Source organism: Polyodon spathula, chromosome 11 (assembly GCF_017654505.1).
Source record: "Polyodon spathula isolate WHYD16114869_AA chromosome 11, ASM1765450v1, whole genome shotgun sequence".
Lineage (NCBI taxonomy): Eukaryota > Metazoa > Chordata > Actinopteri > Acipenseriformes > Polyodontidae > Polyodon > Polyodon spathula.
The window spans coordinates 31,242,904-31,267,464 of record NC_054544.1 but is presented as its reverse complement, the minus strand read 5'-3'; the positions used below and the strand labels follow the sequence as shown (position 1 = coordinate 31,267,464).

At 36.8% G+C, this 24,561-nt stretch overlaps 1 protein-coding gene across 3 annotated transcripts in view; it reads right to left on the bottom strand.

Moving 5' to 3' along the window:
• The window catches only part of LOC121323697 (serine/Arginine-related protein 53-like), a 105,212-nt gene that overhangs the window by 39,863 nt on the left and 40,788 nt on the right, over window positions 1-24,561 (bottom strand). For all 3 annotated transcript variants that reach the window (XM_041264895.1, XM_041264894.1, XM_041264896.1), the window contains exon 6: window positions 15,792-15,843. In XM_041264895.1, the coding sequence (XP_041120829.1) occupies window positions 15,792-15,843 (52 nt within the window). The remainder of the gene's footprint in view (window positions 1-15,791; window positions 15,844-24,561) is intronic.

Genomic DNA, 24,561 nt, shown 5'->3' with positions numbered 1-24,561 from the left:
ACAAGTGTAAGTGCGCCGCCTGAAACAGGAAGTTCTAATTCTACTAGTAGTACTAGTATTACTGCCAAATCGACATCTGAACCACCAAGTAAAATGAAAAATAAATCATGGACGCGACAGTATGATTCCTTTTTGAAATTTGGTTTCGTAAATTGTGCTAACGCAAATCCGGATCCTAAGCCCCAGTGTGTTGTGTGCAGCGAGGTGCTTGCTAATGAAAGTTTGAAACCATGAAAACTGAAAAGACATTTAGAAAAAAAAAACACGGGGAACTCGTGGATAAGCCTATCGAGTATTTTCAACGGAAGCAACGTGAGTTAAAGTTATCGGCTCAAGTTCTTAATCGCTCAACTACCTTGAATGGCAAGGCACAACTGGCTTCATATTTGATTGCATACCTTGTGGCAAAAGAGAAAATGTCTCATACAGTGGCCGAAAAACGTATTCTTCCAGCATCTGTGGATATGGTGCGTACAATTTTCGATGACAACTCTGCAGAAAAATTGAGAAGCATTCCTCTCAGTGACAACACAATGTCTCGGCGAATATGTGACATTGCAGAGCATTTGGAAGCCCAGCTTATTACTCGGTTACAGTCAGCCGGGGATTTTGCTATCCAACTTGGCGAGAGTACTAATGTTTCAAATTGTGCAACACTGTTAGTTTATGTGAGGTATGTGTGGCAAGATAACTTTATGGAAAATTTGCTGTGTTGTCTGACTTTACCAACAAATACAACAGGAGCACATATATTCAAAGCGCTGGATGACTGCATTGTTGGAAAATACAAATTGAATTGGGCTAATTGCAAAGGAATAACAAGTGATGGTGCAGCAAATATGACAGGTAGAAATAGTGTGAATAGTTTACAAAGAATATCTGAGGCAGCCGGTAATTATGTTGTTTGGAATCGCTGTTTCATTCACCGTGAAGCTTTGGCATCCAAGGGTGTCTCCCCTGATCTTATGGCAGTACAGAAGGAAGTAGTGAAAATTGTTAATTTCATTAAAGGAAGCTCGCTGAACAGCAGGCTTTTTGAAGCATTATGCTCAGAAATGGGAGCGGAGCACACTCATTTACTGTTTCACACTGAAGTACGGTGGCTGTTGAGGGGCAGAGTACTAACAAGGGTGTACGAACTCAGGAATGAGATTCACAGTTTTCTGGTAGAGAAACAGTCTAACTTGGCAAATTTGTTTAACAATGCCAATTGGTTAATAAAGTTGTCATCTCGCTGACATTTTCTCAATTTTAAACAAACTCAATTTGAAGTTACAAGGAAGAGGCAATGATTTATTCCGACATTGTGAGCATATAGAAGCATTCCAAAAGTCGTTAGTACTGTGGCAAGCACGACTAAAAAGTAATCGTCCCAGCTACTACATGTTCCCAACACTGATACAACACACTGAGGAGAACAGGATCAGTGAAGAAAAAGTGAGTAACATTAAAAGTGTCATAGAGTTACATCTCGCTGCTCCGTCTGACAGTTTTAGTCGCTACTTTCCTGCAGAGGGGTTTGAAAACCTGAAGGAAAAGCTTTGGGTGAAAGATCCTTTTGCTTTCGAAAATCCTGAATCAGTAATGGAGCTAAACTTGATGCCTGAGCAAGAAAACGAGTTGCTGCCACTCGCCTGTGATAGCACACTGAGAACACGCCACAAGTCATTACATTTGTCATCGTTTTGGATCAGTGTTTTCAAAGAATATCCATTGTTAAGTAAAATTAGTGTTCTATTGTTGCTGCCATTCACAACAACCTACATGTGCGAACTGGGATTTTCGACTTTGACAAGGTTAAAAACAAAAGAAAGAAACCGACTCAACAGCACACCTGACATGCGAGTAGCGCTTTCATCCTGTGATCCAGATTGGAGTGAGATCATGAACAGCAGGCAGGCCCACCCGTCACATTAGGTAAGTAAAACTTATCTGATCATCTTTTTTAAAATTGTTTTTATTGAATTTAAAAATGTTGTACAAGTAACGTCAATGTCTAATTTTAATTATTACTTAAAGTGAAGCAGTTAAAGCTAGCATGTATCAATTGCCCAAGATTTATTGTGATTTTATGAAAACTAGTCAGAAGATATTATTGTTTTGGGTCACGGGGTTAAGTGTTTTTCTTCCACTGGGTCGCGAGAAAAAAAGTTTGAAAACCACTGCTTTAGAGGCAAACACTGCAATCAAACGTTTTCTGTAGTTCTAAATGAGACTTCTGCACCTGTTAACAGGTAGTCTGACCCACTCTTCCTGAGCAAACTGCTCCAGCTGTCTCAGGTTTGATGGATGCCTTTTCCAGACTGCACGTTTCAGCTCTTTCCATAGATGTTCGAAAGGATTCAGATCAGGACTCATAGAAGACCACTTCAGAATAGTCCAATGTTTTGTTCTTATCCATTCTTGGGTGCTTTTAGCTATGTGTTTTGGGTCATTAGCCTGTTGCAGGACCCATGACCTGCGACTGTGACACAGCTTTCTGACACTGGGTAGTACGTTTCGCTCCAGAATGCCTTGATAGTCTTGAGATTTCATTGTGCCCTGCACAGACTCAAGGCACCCTGTGCCAGGCGCAGCAAAGCAGACCCAAAACATAACCGAGCCTCCTCCATGTTTCACTGTAGGTATGGTGTTCTTTTCTTTGAAAGCTTCATTTTTTCATCTGTGAACATAGAGCTGATGTGACTTGCCAAAAAGATCCAGTTTTGACTCATCTGTCCAAAGGACATTCTCCCAGAAGGATTGTGGCTTTTCAATATGCATTTTAGCAAATTCCAGTCTGCCTTTTTTGTTTTTCTTTCAAAAGTGGAGTCCTCCTGGGTCTTATTCCATGGAGCTCACTTTCACTCAAAAAGTGATGGATGGTGAGATCAGAAACTGACGTACCTTCACCTTGGAGTTCAGCTTGTATCTCTTTGGCAGTTATCCCTGGTACTTTTTCAAATATTCGCATTATCCTTCTGTTCAATCTGGGGTCGATTTTCCTCTTGCGGCCGCGCCCAGGGAGGTTGCCTAGAGTTCCATGGACCTTAAACTTCTTAATAATATTTGCAACTGTTATCAAAGGAACATCAAGCTGCTTGGAGATGGTCTTGTAGCCTTTACCTTTAAAATTCTTGTCTATTTTCTTTCTGATCTCCTCAGACAACTTTCTCCTTTGCTTTCTCTGATCCATGTTCAGTGTGGTGCACACAATGATACCAAACAGCACTGTGACTACTTTTCTCCATTTAAATAGGCTGAATGACTGATTACAAGATTGCAGACATGTGTGATACTAATTAAAGAAACTAATTAGTTTGAAATATCACTATAATCCAATTATTTATTATCTTTTCTAAGGGGTACCAATAAATGTGTCCAGGCCATTTTAGAATATCTTTGTAGAATAAGCAATAATTCATCTCTTTTCAGAGTTTCTTTGCTTTATTCTATGACATACCAAAGGCATGCAAGTATACATGATAAAATAGCTTTTAATTTCATCACTTTTCAGGAGGAATGAAGCATTATTTCAATGAGCTGTAAGGGTACCAACAAATTTGAGCACGTCACGTCTGTATATATATACACACACACACACACAAAACGTCAAAAGTTTTAGAACACCTCCATTTTTCCAGTTTTATTGAAATTTATGCAGTTTAATGTCTTAATGTACTCAGAAATTAAAGCACAGAACAAATAAACAATTGGAGATAAAAAAGAAATCATGGAATCGTTTTGTTTAACAAAATTTAACCTAAATTTTTGACTCAAAGTAGCAACCTTTTGCAGATATAACAGCCAAACACACTTGTGGCATTCTTTCTACAATGGAAATCAAATATTGTTCAGAAAGTTCTTCCCAACACTGCTGCAGAAGTTTCCATAAATGTATTGCACTTGTAGGTTGCTTTGCTTTCACCCTTCTGTCTAGTTCATCCCAAACCAGCTCGATGGGGTTTAAGTCTGGAGACTGTGCTGGCCATTCCATGATTTGAAGCCTATCTTCTTGTTCTTTTCTTCTAAGGTAGTTCTGACATAGCCTGGAGGTATGTTTTGGGTCACTATCTTGCTGTAGGATGAACCCCTGACCAACTAGGCATATACCAGAGGGTTTTGCACGGCGCTGCAAAATGCTGTGGTAGCCGTTTTGGTTCAGGGTGCCAGTCACTCTGTGCAAGTCGCTGACTCTGGATCCAGCAAGAGAGCCCCAGACCATCACGCTTCCTCCTCCATGTCTGACAGTTGGTGTCACACACACAGAAACCATCCTTTCACCTACTCGACGGCGTACAAAAACCCTGAGTGATGGACCGAAGATTTCAAATTTTGATTCATCGGTCCATAAGACCTTCTTCCAGTCTTCAGTAGACCACTGGCGGTGCTTCATGGCTCAAGCAAGCTTCCTTTTCTTATTTTGCCATCTTAGCAATGGATTTCTTACTGCCACTCGACCTGTCAGACCTGCAGCTCGAAGTCTTCTCTTCACTGCTGAAACTGAGACTTGCTTACTTCGACCATTGTTAAGCTGTGCTTGAAGCTGCTGTCCTGTGAGCCGCCTATCAGGCAAGCTGTTGGCTCTCAGAAATTTGTCTTCTGATTCTGTTGTGGCTTTGGGTCTGCCAGACCTCTTCCTGTCAGAGTTTCCTCCAGTTTCCAAGTGCCTTTTGATGGTGTAGGAAACTGTACTCACTGACACCTTGGCTTTCTTCGAAATTTCTCTAAAGGAAAGACCTACACTTTTAAGGGTTATAACGGTCTGTCTGTCTTCCTTTGTTAATTGCCTTTTTCTCACCATTATGATAGCAATATACTACAATGGCTTGCGAAAGTATTGAACCCCCTTGGCATTTTTCCTATTTTGTTGCCTTACAACCTGGAATTAAAATTGATTTTTTGGGGGTTTGTATCATTTGATTTACACAACATGCCTACCACTTTGAAGATGCAAAATATTTTTTATTGTGAAACAAACAAGAAATAAGACAAAAAAACAGAAAACTTGAGCGTGCATAACTATTCACCCCCCCAAAGTCAATACTTTGTAGAGCCACCTTTTGCAGCAATTACAGCTGCAAGTCTCTTGGGGTATGTATCTATAAGCTTGGCACATCTAGCCACTGGGATTTTTGCCCATTCTTCAAGGCAAAACTGCTCCAGCTCCTTCAAGTTGGATGGGTTCCGCTAGTGTACAGCAATCTTTAAGTGATACCACAGATTCTCAATTGGATTGAGGTCTGGGCTTTGACTAGGCCATTCCAAGACATTTAAATGTTTCCCCTTAAACCACTCGAGTGTTGCTTTAGCAGTATGCTTAGGGTCATTGTCCTGCTGGATGGTGAACCTCCGTTCTAGTCTCAAATCTCTGGAAGACTGAAACAGGTTTCCCTCAGGTATTTACCTGTATTTAGCGCCATCCATCATTCCTTCACTTCTGACCAGTTTCCCAGTCCCTGCCGATGAAAAACATTCCCACAGCATGATGCTGCCACCACCATGCTTCACTGTGGGGATGGTGTTCTCGCAGTGATGAGAGGTGTTGGGTTTACGCCAGACATAGCGATTTCCTTGATGGCCAAAAAGCTCAATTTTAGTCTCATCTGACCAGAGTACCTTCTTCCATATGTTTGGGGAGTCTCCCACATGCCTTTTGGCGAACACCAAACGTGTTTGCTTAATTTTTTTCTTTAAGCAATGGCTTTTTTCTGGCCACTCTTCCGCAAAGCCTAGCTCTGTGGAGTATACGGCTTAAAGTAGTCCTATGGACAGATACTCCATTCTCCACTGTGGAGCTTTGCTTCAGGGTTATCTTTGGTCTCTTTGTTGCCTCTCTGATTAATGCCCTCCTTGCCTGGTCAGTGAGGTTTGGTGGGCGGCCCTCTCTTGCCAGGTTTGTTGTGGTGCCATATTCTTTCCATTTTTTAATAATGGCTTTAATGGTGGTCCGTGTGATGTTCAAAGTTTCAGGTATTTTTGTATAACCCAACCCTGATCTGTATTTCTCCACAACTTTGTCCCTGACCTGTTTGGAGAGCTCCTTGGTCTTCATGGTGACGCTTGCTTGGTGGTGCCCCTTGCTTAGTGGTGTTGCAGACTCTGGGGCCTTTCAGAACAGATGTATATATACTGAGATCATGTGACACTTTATTTAACTAATTATGTGACTTCTGAAGGTAATTGGTTGCACCAGATCTTATTTAGAGGCTTAATAGCAAAGGGGGTGAATACATATGCACGCACCACTTTTCTGTTATTTATTTTTTAGAATTTTTTTAAACAAGTTATTTTTTTCATTTCACTTCACCAATTTGGACTATTTTGTGTATGTCCATTACATAAAATCCAACTAAAAATACATTTTAATTCCAGGTTGTAAAGCAACAAAATAGGAAAAATGCCAAAGGGGGGTCAATACTTTCGCAAGCCACTGTACTTCCTGCAGTACAATACTGTCCAAATAATGCTTAAGAGGGTGTAGTAACACAGTCTGTTCCAACACTGCTTTTATACAGACAGAGGGTTCAAAATAAGCAAAAAAAGTTGGGACACCGGTAGGAATTGTTAGCATCAACTTCAAGGCTTAATTTACTTCCATTGCTGCAGAACAGCTGTAAGTTGTTAACCCATTACTTGTTCCCTAAAAAAGGCCTTTTTATATAACCCTGAAATGTACATTATTTTTCAGTTTTTGGTAACCTAAACTTTTTTTTAACCGCTGGCAGTTTACTGCTTACCTTTGTACCATTTCAGGTTATTCACTGGACTTGAACTGCTTAAATTTCAATAAAAAGTGGAAAAATGGGGGTGTTCTAAAACTTTTGACCAATAGAGAGTGAAGGGGGAGAGAGAGAGTATGTATGTATGTGTATGTGTGTGTGTATGTATATATATATATATATATATATATATATATATATATATATATATATATATATATATATATATATATATATATATATAGTCGTCTTAACATAACAAATTATTAACATAAAACTTCTCCTTTATTTAACCCTACTTTGTATCAACGTAAAAAAGTAAAAGTAACTTCACTATTTATTTGCAAGTTTATAAGTCTATGGTACACATTTCAAGCCTTGATTAGCAGTGTTGCTAAATGGGATGAAATATGCAACTTGATAAAACTTAACACTTAATTAAATGTTTATTTCTCTTTACCACTCCCTGCAAGGAGAGTTTGGATGGAGATCTGCAGATCTGTGCTAGAAATTGTATACATCGCGTTAGGCTGCAGTCTTAATAAGGCATCAGCAGTTAGACAGCATTTCTGTCATTAGAAGCACAAACCTGGATCCTGTTTGTTATTTTTAATTCTCTATGGCAGATGCTATAAAATAGGAGAGAATGTATTGGAGTTTAACCAAGTGAACACCAAGTACAAATCATAACTCTGGTAAGCATTTGCAAGTTCAGACCCCATATTCTAAATCCCTCATTTGGATAACCTCCAGGAAGGTAGTAAAAAAAAAAAAAACGTATTGTATTTATACGCACACTAATGCTTTATGAATACTGTCTGTAGTATTGTCTTTTTCTGCCTGTAGTAACGTAATCACAGCACAGAGTTTTACAAATTTCTGTTATTTGCAGGTTTTTGTGTTATGTATGACTAGTGTTTTGTTATTGTTGCCAACCCCAATTCAAACTCCCCGGCCAGTAGAACCCAACCTGGACTGTATCTTCCAAAATAGACAATTACTGAAAAGGGGCAAGCATCGTAGAAAGGAATGAATGAAGTATAACCATTGAATTTAAAGAAGACATGTACACTGGTTGGAAGACTCCATGTCACATAGCAATTTCTCTCAACAGCTATACTGTCATTATAACGTTGGTGTCCATATCCACTGTTGTCATCATTAGGTTGTCTAACTCTTTTAGAATTCAGCCCGCAAAAGCACAGAGACACATTTATGCAGCCTAATTTGCTGCTGCTCAGAAAAATTCATTAAATATCCACATAAAATACTTTTCAGCTGCTACAGAGACTCATGCAAGTCAACAGCTCATAATCACCTTTCAATCTGCAAGGGCATAAAACATTTCATCAAAGATGAACGTCCTCTTTGACTGCCGGGATGAGAATCAAAAAAATTAATAAAATCTAGTTTGGTGCAGGGTACGCATTAATCAGAAACTACAATAAATCCACATGCTTCTTTTGACAGTACATTAGTCAAATAGTTTTGTATGATAACGACATTGACTAATGGGCTCCAAGTTAGAAGGGTCAATCATAAACTCATCAAATGCTTCATTTAATTTCTTAATTTAGACAAACACAATTTGTTTATGGGAAGGATATCAGGTGTTCTTGAATGAATAATGGCTATGAAACCAAACTCCATTAATCAGTCCTTGATTACAAATGACTTGGAGGTTGTTTATTCTAATTTCGTTCATTTCGATCAACAAAGAAAACACAAGCAAATATAGCCATTAGGAATGGGGATGGGACAATTATTTCCTCATATTAAATAAACTGATGATAAATGTTCCAACACAAACTAAAACAAAGGGGTTTGTATTACACCAATTTAAACAAGTTGCCCTCTAAATAAATCAGCATAGGACTTGATGCAACATTTGAATATCAGCAGAAACATGTAAGGCATGTGGCAGAAAAAAACAATTAGTTAAACAGAATTATGGCAAATTAAAACAGTGGGCAAAATGTTATTTATAAGGTCAAAGTGTAATCCACTCCAATGTGTATCTTACCTTACTGTTAGTACAAAGTATAAAAATTATACCACATAGATAGATGCCCAGTAGAGATTAAAAAAAAAAAAAAAAAAAAATGATATTTGGGGCTTACACATTTAGTGCATTAAAAGTGGAACATGCAAGTCTGATTTTCTTTTGACTTTTCTGAACAGCCCAAAGCCATTTTGTTAAAATTATTTTAAACAGAATTAATATCACCAGCGGCTATGTAGATTTTTACTGGTATGATAAGAGCCCATCATAAATGGTTAGAATTTACAATATTCAGAGGGAATTAAATATTATGAACTACCTCGGTATTGAACAGTTCTTTAATGAGGAAGGTGTGCCTTTCTAACAGAAAAAGTCGAACATAAATGTGTAACTACTGAACACTAAACCAAGTGGAATGTGTGCTGTTCTTTATAGCAAAATAATTCAGTTGTACAGGGGGAGGTAAAATATTTAGCAGCACATTTAGCCTATATGTTATACATTAGTGCTGCTGTAATTAAACAGAAGTACATGAGCAAAACGACTTTGACAATGCAAGTTTATACAAATATTGCTAACCTTTTGTGTTAAATATGATTAAGCTGTTTGCTGCATACAGGTTTTGTGTTTTGGTATTACAACCAGATTATTTGACTGGCATTATGCAGGGTTTTAAAAGGCTCAACCTTTTACCCGAGTTTACTGAACAGAGCAAAAACTTCCTCTTGGAATAATTTCCTATGCCATCAGGAAATGTGTTCCACATGCAGTTCATACTGTATACAAAACAGCCTGGGATCTACTGCACACACAACTAGATAATTAAATTACTTAGCAAAGCTTATTTAACAGTAAATGGTTAGCAAAGGTGACTAAAGTAATTGCAAATTTGCTTTAATTTAACATCAATAGCTAGTCTGTAAGATTCATCTGCAAACAATTGGCACATACATTTGCATCAAAACAGTTTATACCATATGCTGCTACATTATGGAAAACAGCAAATTAAAAAAAATACATATTTTTTTCTGTAACATAAATTATATATATTGGGAGACAAAAAAGAAGGAGAAAGTTTTAAAATCATATGGCTTAAACACATGTGACAAAGCCATTATTAGTTATAAAAAAAAAAAAAAAAAAATTCAAATTCGAGCATACTTTGAAATAGACTGTTTCAAGCAGTCACCAGCTGCTGCTTGGAAAATCCCAACAGAAAACAAAGTTCCCATCAAAAATAAAAAAGTTTTTTATATGAACCTAGCAGAACAGTATTGTATATATAGTTATTTATTTTTGGATGTCAGAGAAAGAATATACATTGTTGGAGAAAAGGTTAAACAACTTTTTTTTTTTTTTTTTTAATTAAATACATCTGGAGATAGAAAAATAATAAAATAATAAAAAAAAAAAACAACATGTACTAATTATTTTTGGACAATTATTTTAACTATCAATAAGTAATAGAACATTGTATGAATATATTACCAAATCTAAATAACATCCCATTAAAGTAATTAAATACTTCAAACATTGTAATAAACTACATTTGATGATCCTACTGTACCGCACTAAAGAATGCCAGTTATCAGGTCACAAACAATATACCGTGTAAGGATTGAATCTAAGAAGCCAGCAACATGTTTCGTCACTCTTTAATGAAACCTAACAGGGGTATTATGTTGATTTTACACAAACTTGTTTGCTTTACTGTGGAACTGTTTAGTCTTTAGTCACACATAATTACAACCTCAGACTGAAACTGAAGTAATAAAGCATACACCTTGCCCACCTAAATTATAGACTGCCCCAAACAATTAGGTAGGTTAAAAGAAGAAAGGCACTTCCAACAGCAACACAAACCAGGAGAGGAAGAAAAGCATCTGGTATGGATATTTTTCAGACATCATAAACATGTTCCTTTTGGGGGGAAGCAACCAAGAAAGAAGTGATACAACTGCAGTCACTGTATTAAATAATGAATAAAACCACACGTTGTTAATACTTCATGCAATATGGTTATATTCATTCAAGTACTGTTTAGCCAAGGTACAGGTTGACAAATAACTGGATGTGTTGACAATGCATCAGTTTCTGTACAGGGTAAGCTCACAGCAAAAAAGGGTAATGTCAGTGAGCTCATGTTTATTTTATCTATCTATCTATCTATCTATCTATCTATCTATCTATCTATCTATCTATCTATCTATCTATCTATCTATCTATCAGGGACAAATACAATAATAACATATGAGTAATTTCCACAACACAAGCCGACTGGCTAATTTCCATTGATAGTCCTTACCAGCTGACATCCGTGCTGTGTGTAAAAGCAGTATGCATTTACTTTGATCTTCTCCTCCATGCAGAGTGTAAAAGCAGGGTACACATTTACTTTGACCTTCTCCTCTGTTTCTTATTTATTAATATAGTTTCCAGAGAAACCTAGCATGCTTTTCAAATGCAGGCATATTATTTTCATACTTACAAACAAACTGTGTTTATTGATTCGTCATCAAAAAAATTAAATAAAATCAGCTTAACAAGCATTAGGGGACATCTTTTAATACAGAGTAACGCCAACGACTCTAAACACTGGCCATTTGCAGCCACCTGCCATTCTTAGTATCTTCCTACTTCCAGATTAAGAAAATGAAAGAGCATCTTATTTAACTTAACAGCTCCCACAATAAAAGCAGGCCTCCAAAAGTAGTGAGTGATCCCATTAATTCCACCAGAGTAAAATGATACAGTCAATGAATGTGGTCTCTTCAGCCACATCTGTTGTGGACCATTTCGAAGTTCAGTCTCCTGCTGAGTTCAGATCACTTAATGCTTTTCTATTTACAGTGCAAGTAATAGGCAAAACACAATTGCTTATTTCTTTTTTCGATTCATAAGTGAATTCTCACAAACATGAATAAAATGAACATATGTCATACAAAATGTCCTCAATAGCCGAGGATAATCTTTGGAATGTTTCAACTAATCTGCATTTTTTTTTCTTCCTTTTTTATGGGGGGGATAATTAAAACTTTAATAAATTAATACAATTTCAAACTGCTCAGCCATAACTATTTCTAATGACTTTGGTTTAGTTTGTTTTTTTGGTCGAGACCTTGAAATGCAGTAGTTCTGTTCAAATGGCAGAAAAAAGGCAATAAATAATAATCAGATCACCACTCAATCACAGACCAACAGTTACCCTTAACTTGTAAAATATACAATTATATATATATATATATATAATATGATATAATATATATATATATATATATATATGAAGGAGAGCAGAGAAATAAATATATATATATATGCAGACACAAGTGGTTTGGGGAGCTAGTGACAGAAGCTCAGCTAAATCCTCTGTTTACACTGGGGATTATCTGAACGGATTGCGAGTAGCAAACTGAGCTGTCCATGGTCAAGGGAACCTTATCCCTGTCAGCCTGAGGGGCATAAGGACAAAGGACAGGCCTGGTAGGAAGTGACCCATAAACATATCGCTACAATGCTTTTATATAAAGCCAGTCTGCCTCCCACAAACCACATATGACCATTAACTGGCCTGCAAGGCCTGCCAGGAGGCCTAATTACAGGCCAACAGAGCCCAATAACAAAAGCTGAAGGGCTTTAGCAAAGGGATGATCTGCTTTATACTGACTTGAGAGAGTCCATATAGAGTGGCAAAAGAAAGAAAAGGGCCAGGCTTTAAGCATCTCAGGAGACCGAGAATAGAAGTGGAGACCGGCAGGCCGCATGCAAGTCTACATAAGTTAAGGCTTAGCCACAACGCTGTCGCAACATTAACATTCAACAACCTCTTGTTTAACATCTGCTCATGAAAAAAAAAAAAAAAAGGGGGGGGGGGGGGGGGGGGGGGGGAACATACAAGAATGAGCTGCACAATGTTGTTTTCTTCTTCTTAAAGTTAACAGGTTAAATCTTTAAATAATTATGGTATGTATAAATTAAATGCCCTCTGTACAAAAGAAATAAAAATAAAATAAATCTAAGCAGAATGTTAAATGCTGGACAGCAGAGAAAAGATTAAATCTCAAATACCAATAACTCAACTTGTGCTTTAATAATAACTGGGGGCTTGTGGCTGTATTCCTCCAAAATACTATGATACAGTAAATGCAAAACAGGAAGCAGATAGAACTTTACTACTGTTACAAATTGCCCTGCAGCTAACTGACAACACCTTTGTAAATTAGCCAAAGAGGGCTGAGCTAGTAAACTGCCAACACTGTCTGAAAAGAATCAATATTGGTGCTCTTTTTTTTTTTTTATTAGCTTAGATTGTCAAAATAGTTGCAAATAACTGCGTACCCACAAAGCTGTTTTAAACTGGCTTTCCTTAGAAGTACAGTGATGAAAATAAAGAGTAATACAAAACAAACACTTTTTACACGGTCCTTAGAATAATGAAACAAGGTTCAATGGTAGAAACTTTGAAACAATACTTTGTACACTTTTTTCCTTCTTTTTTTAATATATAATTTGCATCAATTAGACTATCTAGGAGAGTGTGCTGGTGTATTTACCTAGGACAGCCGAAGTGAGGTGCTCAATCTTAAGCCTGAAAACGCTTGCAGACTCCAGGCTATATGGTGTACCGACTTCCCTGGGGTCTGGCAGTCAGACAGTGACTGAGCTGAAATTGGAAACGAGGAGCTACTGGACACTGCTCCACAGCTTGAGTCACGGTTTTAAAAATGTATTAGTACTCTTAGTGCCATTTAAAGGACTGTTTCAGACTGCCATTTAAAGGACTGTTTTATGTCATTCTTCCATTAACAGCCTCTACAAGAAATGTATCATGCTGTTAAAGTTTCTTTTTTTTTTTTAAGCACCTGCCAAAAAGCCTTAGGAAGAGGGCTCAGCACAGCTCTTAGTAGCAGGGAATCCCTTTTAAACAAACTGTTAATTTCAACTATGTGACAGATGCTTTTATTTTTTATTTTTCAAGTGACAAGCAGTTTTTCTGTTGCTGCCCATCGGATAGAAGGAGACGATGTAACTTAATACACTTTACACCAGAGCTGATTCTAAACTAAGAATAAAAATGTTGTATAAACATACATTACTCAAGTCAATATTTCAAAACAACTGTGGTGAAATCATAGGTAAATTAGTTAAAGATGGAAATGTGTAGTAAATCCTTCTTCCCACTGAGGAATTGGATAACAAATACTGTGTAGAGGGACTGTTCTGTACAGGATTTCAATAGCATTTTTAATGAAGGTGCCATATGCTTAAAATGTCTTTTCAAATACCATAAGTTCTGGACTGGGATGATATATAATGCAAGGTACCTTTAATACATTTTCAAACTGTGAAATTTAAAAATGAAGAGTGACAGCTGGGAGCAGCATAAACAAATTGTGCTTTTTGTTCAGGCCGTCACATCTGTTTTATAATTATACACTTCAAAAGATGCAGCGAGTAATATATACAACTTAAATCATGAAATATGAGACTGTTTTTGTTTTGTTATTGAAAATATTGTGAATGTTAACCAAGATAGGAGCACACATTTATTACTTAGGGGCGGCACTCTGCAAGACCTAAGGGACTGATCATGTTCCTAAAATGTTGAAAAAAATAATATTTACATTTAAAAACTTAAAAACAATTACCAGTATTGATTTTATTTTAATGAGCTTATGGAAGCCAGCTGTATTTTGGAACAAGAACACTAGACACATAATATAATGGAGTGAAATGCATTTATCCCTACTAGGATAAGACTCAAAACACCACAAGTGATGGAGCCTCACTAGTATATTATAGCAATTGTATTTATTCATTTCAACACATTCATCCTGAAGCCATGTAGGACAAATATAATGATACTGCTACTTTATTAGAAATTCCTCTATTTGACACAACAGTGATTTCCTTCAGTCCCTGTAGGATTCTTCACATGCTTAAACAGAATTGTGTGCATCTCACCCCTATAAACCAGTGAGCCACAATTCACAAAATGTTCTATTCTGCTTAATAGCCACAGGAGAGTTCACTGAAATCATTGAACAACTGATAGAAACACAACATGAACTAATGATGGGGCCTCAGATATAAACAGCACAGTATCTAGCAAGAAAGAAAAGTAAATAATAAATTCAAGTTAACACAAACTACATGTAGCGCTGCTGTGGGGGAAAGGAAAGGATGATGGAACACAAAGCTGGGGAATATAAGCTAGGTATGACTAAACACAGTGGTGCAAAACTCTGGCTCTTGAGATCCATTCCACTCCAGGTCTTTACTGGAGTTAATTGAACTTGATCACTTAAAAGTACTTTAGAAACTGACTGGTACAAAGACCAAAGACTAGAATAGAGCTCGAGGACCAGAATTAACAGAATGACTTAATTATAACGGCTTTCACTCCAACCCCAGCATGGATGAGACATCTATTCAAAAGCAATTAATACCTCTACTGGGGGCGATGTAATGCAGAAGAATGCTTCATGAACATACTTTATTAATGCAAAGTTCCATTGGCAGCTCCAAGATCTTCAATATGGTACTAAGCTGTCTTCAATATTTTATCTCTATAGACTTAGTAATGGCATCAGATGTACACACACACTGTACGAGTGGAATGCAAGTGAAACTAACGAATAGTAAATACAAATCAACTTGCGGGTTCCCTTCTAATTGCCTGCAATTTTACATGAGCTCCTCTGTAACAGGAATCCCATAAGGTTAGTTTAAAGTAAACAGTGCTAATGTGTTTCTGATTACGTGCATTATTGTACAGATAGTGTTTATTATTTTGTTATTATACATCTGGACTAAACATGTGCTGGAAAAGAAAGAGCAAAAGTGAAACAGAGCCACTCGTGTTGAAGCAGATGCATGTAAAATGAAGGGGCATTGCTGCGGTGAATCCAACATGAAGCAGAGACTCCAATCGAGAACTTTGAGGGTCCAATGAATAACGACGGCTGGTATTCATGAAATAAAAGTTGTGTGTGTTTACTGTACATGGCTGTATAGATGAGCACATTCCACCCCCATTTTGGTTGATCTGATCTCCACTTCCCACACTATTTTAAAAATGAAACACCAACCTGCCGCCTGGAGGACCATCTGTAGTCTAGCTTTGACCTGTTCAGCAGGAGTCTGTTCAAAGAATAACAAAAGAAAAGAGAAACTCTTAACAATTCAGTTTGCTGCCAATCAATCAAAGATTAGGTACATACACTTCATACACTATCTCGCACACGAAACAGTCCCAGGAGACTTTGGTCAAGCTCATCTCATTGGTTTGTGATTCTGAGACTGGACAGGTCACCACAAACCTCTATCTAACTGTTGTGGATTGGTGACTAGAGGTGTTGTAGTATTGATGATATCAATTCCTGTCACAACAGAAGTAATGGACAGCAGAAAAAAAGAGCATGCATCACGACATTCGGATATGAATGGCTTGTTTCCATTTTACACAAAGACTTGGAAACAGAACTGGATTTTGAGATGCAAAGCATAGTCAATGCCCTATCTTGTAAACAAGAGTGTCAAAGCTGTAAAGAAGATTATCAGGGAAGTGTTTATATACTGTACACACACACACACAGACACAAGTGCAACAAAAATTAGGTTATACAAATATACTGAATACTTTCTTTATGGCTAATACAAATGGCTAGGTATTAGACTGTGTTTACAGGCACTGGTAATAAAGAGTCCTTCAAACGTAATAAATGACTGAGGGTTTGTAAATGAAGCCTGCCTTTATTTTAGGCCATGAAAACAACCCCGATAAATAAGAAAATAAACTCCATGTTGATCTGCGAGCACAACACATTGTCCAAACTACTGTGGATTGCAGTGATAAACTCTGCTGTATACTCTGGTATGCAGACCTATGTGCATTGTCAGCCTGGGGTATCTTTTCATAGTCCAGTGCTGTTTTATTTCCTGTGTCATCATTTTACAAACAGCACAAAGGCAGTTCAACCTTTTTGACTAAAACTCCTTGTCTATCAACCTGAATCTATACATGTACTGCGACCAGCTAAAGCAGGAAAACCCTTTTTGAACATCTGTCTTTAACAGCAAGGTTTTTACTTATCCACATAAGCAACCATTTATACAAAAACAGATATGATAAAATATGGCTTTCTTTACATAATAACAACAACAACAAAAACAACTCAACTATTAAAGCCGTAGTGCAAAGTACAGGGAGAGTCATTCAACCAGGAGTTCTCTGGTTCCAATCCATGTCCAGCAGAGTTGCCAATCTTTGCTGCATTGGTCTTTGCACTCCCATGGGTGGAGTAGAAGAAAAATCGGCATGGCAGTTTACCATATCGTGAATCAGCTTTATGCTCATGCACTTTACCAAATGATGCTGGTCTGAACCACAATATTACACAGTCTACAAATTAATTCTACAAATTTGATTCATATAGAGCTAAAGGGGCAGGTCAGCTATGGTGGTAGATTTGGGAATATAAAACCACACGCATAGAATTCATTACATGTTTTATTCACGTAATATGTTGTCATACACTTGGGTTATGCATTTGCATAATTTATTTTAAGTCCCTGAATTCTCACTGAAGAGAGAAATGTTATATATTGATTTTAGAATAAAGATAACCGACAATCGGTAAGGGGGACTATCCATGAAAATGGTGCTTTTGCTCTATCAATAAGTCAGTCATTAAAAGGCTAACAGCAAGCTAAAGATTTTTGTGGTGATGGGTCAATCACAATAAACAGAACACTTATAATAAACAAGTCTTGGGATTACCAGTAGTTTGATACTTTAAAAGATGCCAAATTAAATTAATCTAATCTAAAAAGAAATAAAAATGGAAACATTCATAAATGTTTAATATATATATATAATATATATTACTATATCTATACAATCTATTATATACAAATTATAAGATTATTTTAACAGCTGTTAATCTAACAAGATTCTCCTAAGATTCACATGTATTAAGTGTCTATAAAGCAGAAGAATTGTTTTGTTAATATGTTAAACCTTGCCCAGGATATATTGCTCTCCCCGTTAGGAAGTTGTTACACTGCCGCTACAGTATGCTGAATGTGTGGGATTAGAAATACATTCATTGCTAATAGGATCAAATTTGAATATTGTGCTTCAGAATATAATTTAAACAATGCATTGCACTATAGCATCAATGACAGCAGGGGCACATATTTTGCATGAATTTGATTTATCAAACTGGAAACTTGTCACTTTATAAAAATGTCAGTTTTAGTGGCAGCAAGAAAATATAATGACCAAATGTAATGTAAAACTGTCACTCAGCTACGTCTTCCACTTGAGACAAATCAGAGCTTTAAAAACTACACTAGCCTTATCTGAGATTAGTTTGTTTTTGAACAAGAAAATATTATCATCACGCCAGTTCAAATGTTTTAGGTTGGTATGTTACAGGTTCTTACGAACAGTTCCCTAATGCAACGTATTTTCTTTAGCATTACAACAGTATTTTTTTTTTTTTGATGAAAATGCATAACATACATTACATGTGTACAGTGCACAGCAACTATCTTCAGTAACACCAAGCAGAAACTTCTCAGACAAAGCTATGTCTGAAAACACTGGAACAAGAGAATATCCACAAGAAATATAAAAAAAAAAAGCATTAAAACAGAAACCCTAGTTTTGGAGGGAGAAATACTTTAAGCATCTTTGGCACATACTATAATAAGATTGTTTCTCTTTCTCTAACAGTACGCTACATTTACAGACACACAGTGTGTATTTTGGCAGCTTATAATAACTCTAGTTAATTAATTTGTGGCAATCATTTAAGTAACAGTTTATTACAAATCTATCTTAACTCAGTTAGCATGACTTACGTTGTGCCCTAACCATGTGTCAGGGTATATGTATATTTTTGCAAGTGTTTTCTGTGTAAACATAAAAGGGGGTATTAATATTATGAAACCTTGTGTGTTTGTTTCACAGTATGACAAATGATTACCATAATAAGGCTCAAATAAACATGTCAAATTATGAGAATGGCATGACTGCCAAGAAAACACTGGCAAATGAAACATCCTCCAAATCAGTACTGTACATTAAAAAAAAGCTTCTACACTTCCAGTATCGCTTAAACTCGGTCACTGAACAATACTGAAAGGGTGGTTCGCTTCCCCTTTGTGGCATAGCAAAAAACATTTTTTATGGTAGCTCATCAGCCATATTCACTAAAATCTAAAATCTTCATATGAAGGGTAATTTAAATAAAAAAAAAAAAAGTCTCCAGGAAGTCTGTTCAGTCTTTTCTTGAAACTGTGATAAAACCACGTACATAGGTCATAGTGAACTACCTTTTCTCTGGACCTCTTGCTCTACCACATCAAACAGGGGTCCGTATCATCAGTACTAGCAGTTCACATGTTCAATAATTACAATGTCTACAAAAAGTTTCAACAATCTACAGTACAATCTACATACACTAACATACCTGTCATCATAACAGCCCTGCAAGAGAATCAGTCTCTTTTCCGCTGTACTACCGAGCCCTCACAATGCGGTTAAGGAGAGGCTGGGTTGTTGTTCTACTACAGAGCCAAGCTGTTGTACTGACGTCGCATGCAATGAAAGACGGTTGTTATTAATTCAGTTTGCCAAAAGATGTGCAAACTAATGGTGTTCAAAAATTAATAGACCAACGATACAGCTGTATCTTGTTTCGCTACATTTTGTAAATATATTTAGACATTTCTTTATAATGCACAAATTTTACTGATTATATCAACTTAATAAAGTTCAATTAGTTCTGCTGAAAGACATTCCGTTTAAGGATAGTTGTTTTTCTTTTCTTTTTTTCTAGAGTTGTTTTTTGTTTGGGTGCTTAAAAAAATATGCTGCGCAAGCGCAACGAGAGCCATAGTTGTATGTATGGTACATTTTACTTTATTTTTGTAAGTAAGTTTAAAATGTTGTTTTCCGCATTTTATTTTATTATATATTAATATAATAAAATGTCAAAGGTGAGAAATTTTTTGGAATTTTGTGTTTCTGAGTGTGTCAGTTAAGTGTATCGTACCCGTGATTTATGTCCATTTGCTTCAAATTGTCAGAAATTCGGGTATAAATTTTTTCATTTCTGACGCACGACTGCAACTATTCCTGAACACTTCTATCTGCCTACAGATAAAGTAGAGCCTGCACTTCCTCAGCGTCCCAAGGCTGTACTCTTCTCTCATCACACTCGCTGCCTGCTAAGTTGTTTGTCTTGCCGGAGTGTACTGACTGATGCAACGAATGACGAAAATCCTTAACTCCGCCCCTGGCTCGGAGTCAGATTCAGATGTCTTGTGAGGACAGAGTTTGGTTTGGTTCTTGCTTGGCTCGATAAATAGCCAGTGGAGAACCACCCGTACCTGTACCGTATCGAGTCCTCACGGGTTGGGTGTGCCAGTGGAGAAGGGGTATCATTTTCTCTGTAATATTATGCAAAACAATTCAGCCCAAAAAAGTTTCCAGTGATGCATGCTATTAAATTTTGTTATGCTGGCAATCCATCAGACAGCTTCTTAAGAATGAAAAGCAACAACGAAAGGCAAAAGAAAAAAAAACATCATTTTTTTTTTTTTTTTTGTGTTGTGTGTACTTTTCTTTTTATTTCTAGCCTCAAATGCAAGAAACTCAGTGAAAGGAGACTTCAATTTAAACTACAAAGGTATCAGCCAATATTTCTCATTCTAAATACTGGCTTGAACTTTGTATACAGCCTAGTTTCTATCTTTTGTAATCAACACTAATGCACCCTGCAAAGTGCGAGTAGATTCAAAGTATATGATGTGTTTTTTTCAGTCGGAAATCAACCTTTTTGTTACCACTATTGCAGCCAGCTATGTACAGCGCATTCATTACCCAAACAAGTGCCTGTCATTTTGAAAGGACTTACAATGAAGGATCCACCCCTCATAGCAATATTTAGCATTGATGAAGGGAGGATGAGGTCTAGCATGTAAAGCATAGCTCACTAAAACAGCTGTAAAACTTTTTTTCTACTCTGACTAATGGCTCTCCTTGTGTAGCTGTAAAGAGTTTTTCAATAAAACATGTTAATTTACTCTCGTGCTGAACTTGACATCTCTGACAACAAACAAATATGTTACTGGGAAGCATATCCACTGCCATCTGAATTTTTTTCTGTTTAAATTTAGTCAGTGGTATTTAGCAATGGTTTTTACCCCGGTTTTCTCCCCAATTTGGAATGCCCAATTATTTTTATCCCAGTTCACTCGTGTTTCTGCCAATCCGCCATTTTTCGCAATGCAGATCCACAGCAAAGCCATCAGACCTACAGTGCCAAATCTGAATGGCCCCACTGCAGACCCGAAGGCTCCCTATCAGCCATAGAGTTCGCTGGGGCGCGGTGAATCATGGCTAGCCCTGCCGACCTAAGCTCTCCCTACCTGGGCAGCGCTCAGCCAGTTGTGCGCCAGTCACAGCCTGCAGTGACATAGCCTGGATTCGAACCTGCGATCTCCAGGCTATAGGGAGCATCCTGCACGCCACGCGGAGACCTTTACTGGATGGTCCATTCAGGAGACCCTGTGACATTTTATTTTAAGAAAACATAATCATAACCATTCACTGACGTCCAGGTGAGGCAAATCAATGTGCTAAACATTGTTACATGATGTCGACACATTACAAAGCTGTGGGCTGCTTTTCAAAAACTGCTAAATATATCAGGAAAAAAGTAAACCGATAACCTGACCCCTCTTGCTGCAATATGCTTGGGAAGAGATGAGGAATGAGGACTGGCTATCAGAAGCATAGCTGTTCTGTATCGTTACATGCCCTTCATCCTTTAAAATTATTTTATTTTTTTGATTTGCCTGAAAGAGCAGGTCTTTTTGTTATGTTTCTGACTTCAGGTGTGCATATCTGTCAGTTTAATCAGTTCCCTAATGAGGAGCTTCCAAGGGGGACAATAATCAGAAGTCTGATGTCCATGTGTGATTTTTTGATAGATCCCAATTTCAGTAATTAATTAATACACAATAAACATTTAATTGTGCTGTCATGAGGCAGGTCTAACTTCAAGATTAACTCCAGCTGGGTATCCTGATGTGAACTGCATATGAATAACAGCTGCCCTAGAATTAAAGATGTGTCCATCAAAAAGGACCAACTGTGGCAAAACTGATAAGTGGCCAGTCATTGTGACAGGCATCAGACAAAACTCCAACACCCTTGACACTGATCACATTTAAAATCCACCTCTCAGAGAAATCACTGTTAGGTTACAGTATATTGTACTTACAGCATCCTCAAAGGTTTCGACATCTGACAAACATGAAATATATTATATCATATAACAAAAAGGAAGTGCTACACAATTCTGTGAATCTCTAATACTTTTCCAATACTGCTAAATAAAGCCGTAGCCAAAATGTCACAATAAACAATGTTATTTATAAAACCAGCCCTTTACCGCTATCAAGACAATTAAAGAGAAATAACAAGCATGGAAAGGAAGTTGCAAGCAGGGTTCCATAGTGTTAGATAAACAACTGTTAATGGATTCTCTCAACAGCTCAACAAGTATGGATTTACTTAATGAAATATGCTTTAATTCAATGAAAATCACAATATACTGAAAACTTTTTTTTTTTTTTTTAAATGACACATTTTTTACAGTGACGTCTACTTTTTAGGGGCTTTCTGATATCAACAGTTTTGTTGTTACATTATTTGACCTACGCGTAATCAAATAAGACACCACTTTTTGATTTTACTGTTCAATTTCATGGGTTGTACCCCACTGGGAATAAAAAAAGAGCACCCCTGCGTACATCATTATTACAGTCAGCAAAAGTTCAGTTCAAGTATAACCTATCACCTTGTGCCATGACAAGCTGCAGTGTACCCGTCTAGTCCATCAAAGACCTACCCATTTCCTGTCTAAGATAGCAAATGGCTTTTTTTTTTTTTTTTAATACTTACTGGGTTTTTTTTTCTAGTTAAAAGGCAGTAGCCTGAAAAGATTTTTAAATACACACACTGAACTGGTCTTGATGGAGAAAAAGAAAAAATATGTGCGCAATGTACAAGAGAGAATTTCTTTTAGAGCATATCAACAAGAAAAAGAGATATAGCCACCCCTTAAGAAAACTCAGCTAGCCACAAACACATCCAACATTAGCTAGGACTTTCTTTAAAGAGTTATTTCTTTAGTTGTGTATTTACAATACCTCAAAAACAAAGCCTGAAAACGCAATAATCCCATTTTTAATATCCACAAATATATGTTCAGGGAAACAGGAGTTCCACTGCAATATCTAAAAAAAAAAAAAAAAAAAACCTGTATAACATTGAGCAAGAACCTCTATATTTTTATCTTATATAAAAAATAATGTTGTATATTTCTATATAATCACAACATGGAATCGGAACTCTTTTACAGTCTGCCATACTTCAGGATAGGGCTAACAACATTTTACTCGTCGGAAGCAGTTTATCTTCTATCTGTAGAAGGCAGAGTTGGTGCATAATAATGTAATTCATATCTCCTAAATGTTATTTCAGGAGCGTTGCATCATTTCTCAAACTTCACGACTTTTACAATTTCCCAAACTTTTTTCCCTTCATTATTGCGAACAGATTTCATTACATATTTTGAATGTAAACAACCCTGAATAATGACTATTCGGCAGTCACTGCTCTGGTATTTGTGCATGGCGCCGAGATGGAAACCTAGTGCATTAATTTACCTCTCATCTTCAGTAACAGTGCTCCCATAAAAAGTTTTACACTCAACTCACATAAATCATGTAGAAGAAAAATGAGAAAATCTGGTGGCTAACTCATCTTCCACCATTCTGCGAAAATGAAATTCACTGAAATACCTATCAAAACTGCAATCATCAAGAGATAATATCTTCTTTGGTCTATCTGCACTTTCCGATTTAATTTCCTCCATGCCCTTGACATCCACAGATACCATTAAGATTAAACATATACAGTAACCGAGTAGTTTTCAGATTTTGATATATGAGGCCCCAATGCTAAATGTAATATCATCATTTGAAAATTAATGCAATATTTCTTTTGTTAGTTTTTTTACTCGAGAAGCCAGATGAATACTTTGGTTTCACCGAAGTAATTTCACTGTCAGAATGACATGCAATTATGAATTGGATATGCACCTGGTCAGAGGTCAGTCAAATTACTACATCATTTAACGAGGAGAGAGATCAAAATGGAGCGCAGCCTGCTATAGCAAATATGATGAAATCATTATATTAAGAATGGAAATCTGTTTGCAGATTAACTCATGGTTTTATACTCCTTTTATCTAATGGGGCGCCGTGGACATCTTGTCAGCTTTTTATCGTCCGCAATCAAATTACTCAGAAACCACCGGCATGTCAATGGCTGCAGAATGGCAATTTATGCTTGCTTTTTTTTTTTTATTGCGGTTGTTTGTTTGCATATAGCCAATAGACTGAATTTGGTTCAACATTTCACACACTGCTGTGCAGCTTTTTATAATACAGTCCCCTTTTCGCACAAATACTGTCAACAAATCCACACATCAAGGTTGATCAAAACAGTAGACCAGCAAGAGGATGGGGGGAAGTTGAGTTGGTTCGTTAATATAGTACCTACACGCCATTTTCTTAAGACATTTACATTTTCTAAATGAAGAGCCAGTTTCCCAACATTTCCATTTGGTTAAACATAGGAATAGTGCATTTAATAAATTAAATACAAATTAAAACACAATACTGGAGGTTGTCATGTGTTCTTGAGTATGTTCATATAATACAACACAAAAGTATTTAAAAAATGGAATCACCACAAAGAAAATCAGTTTCAGC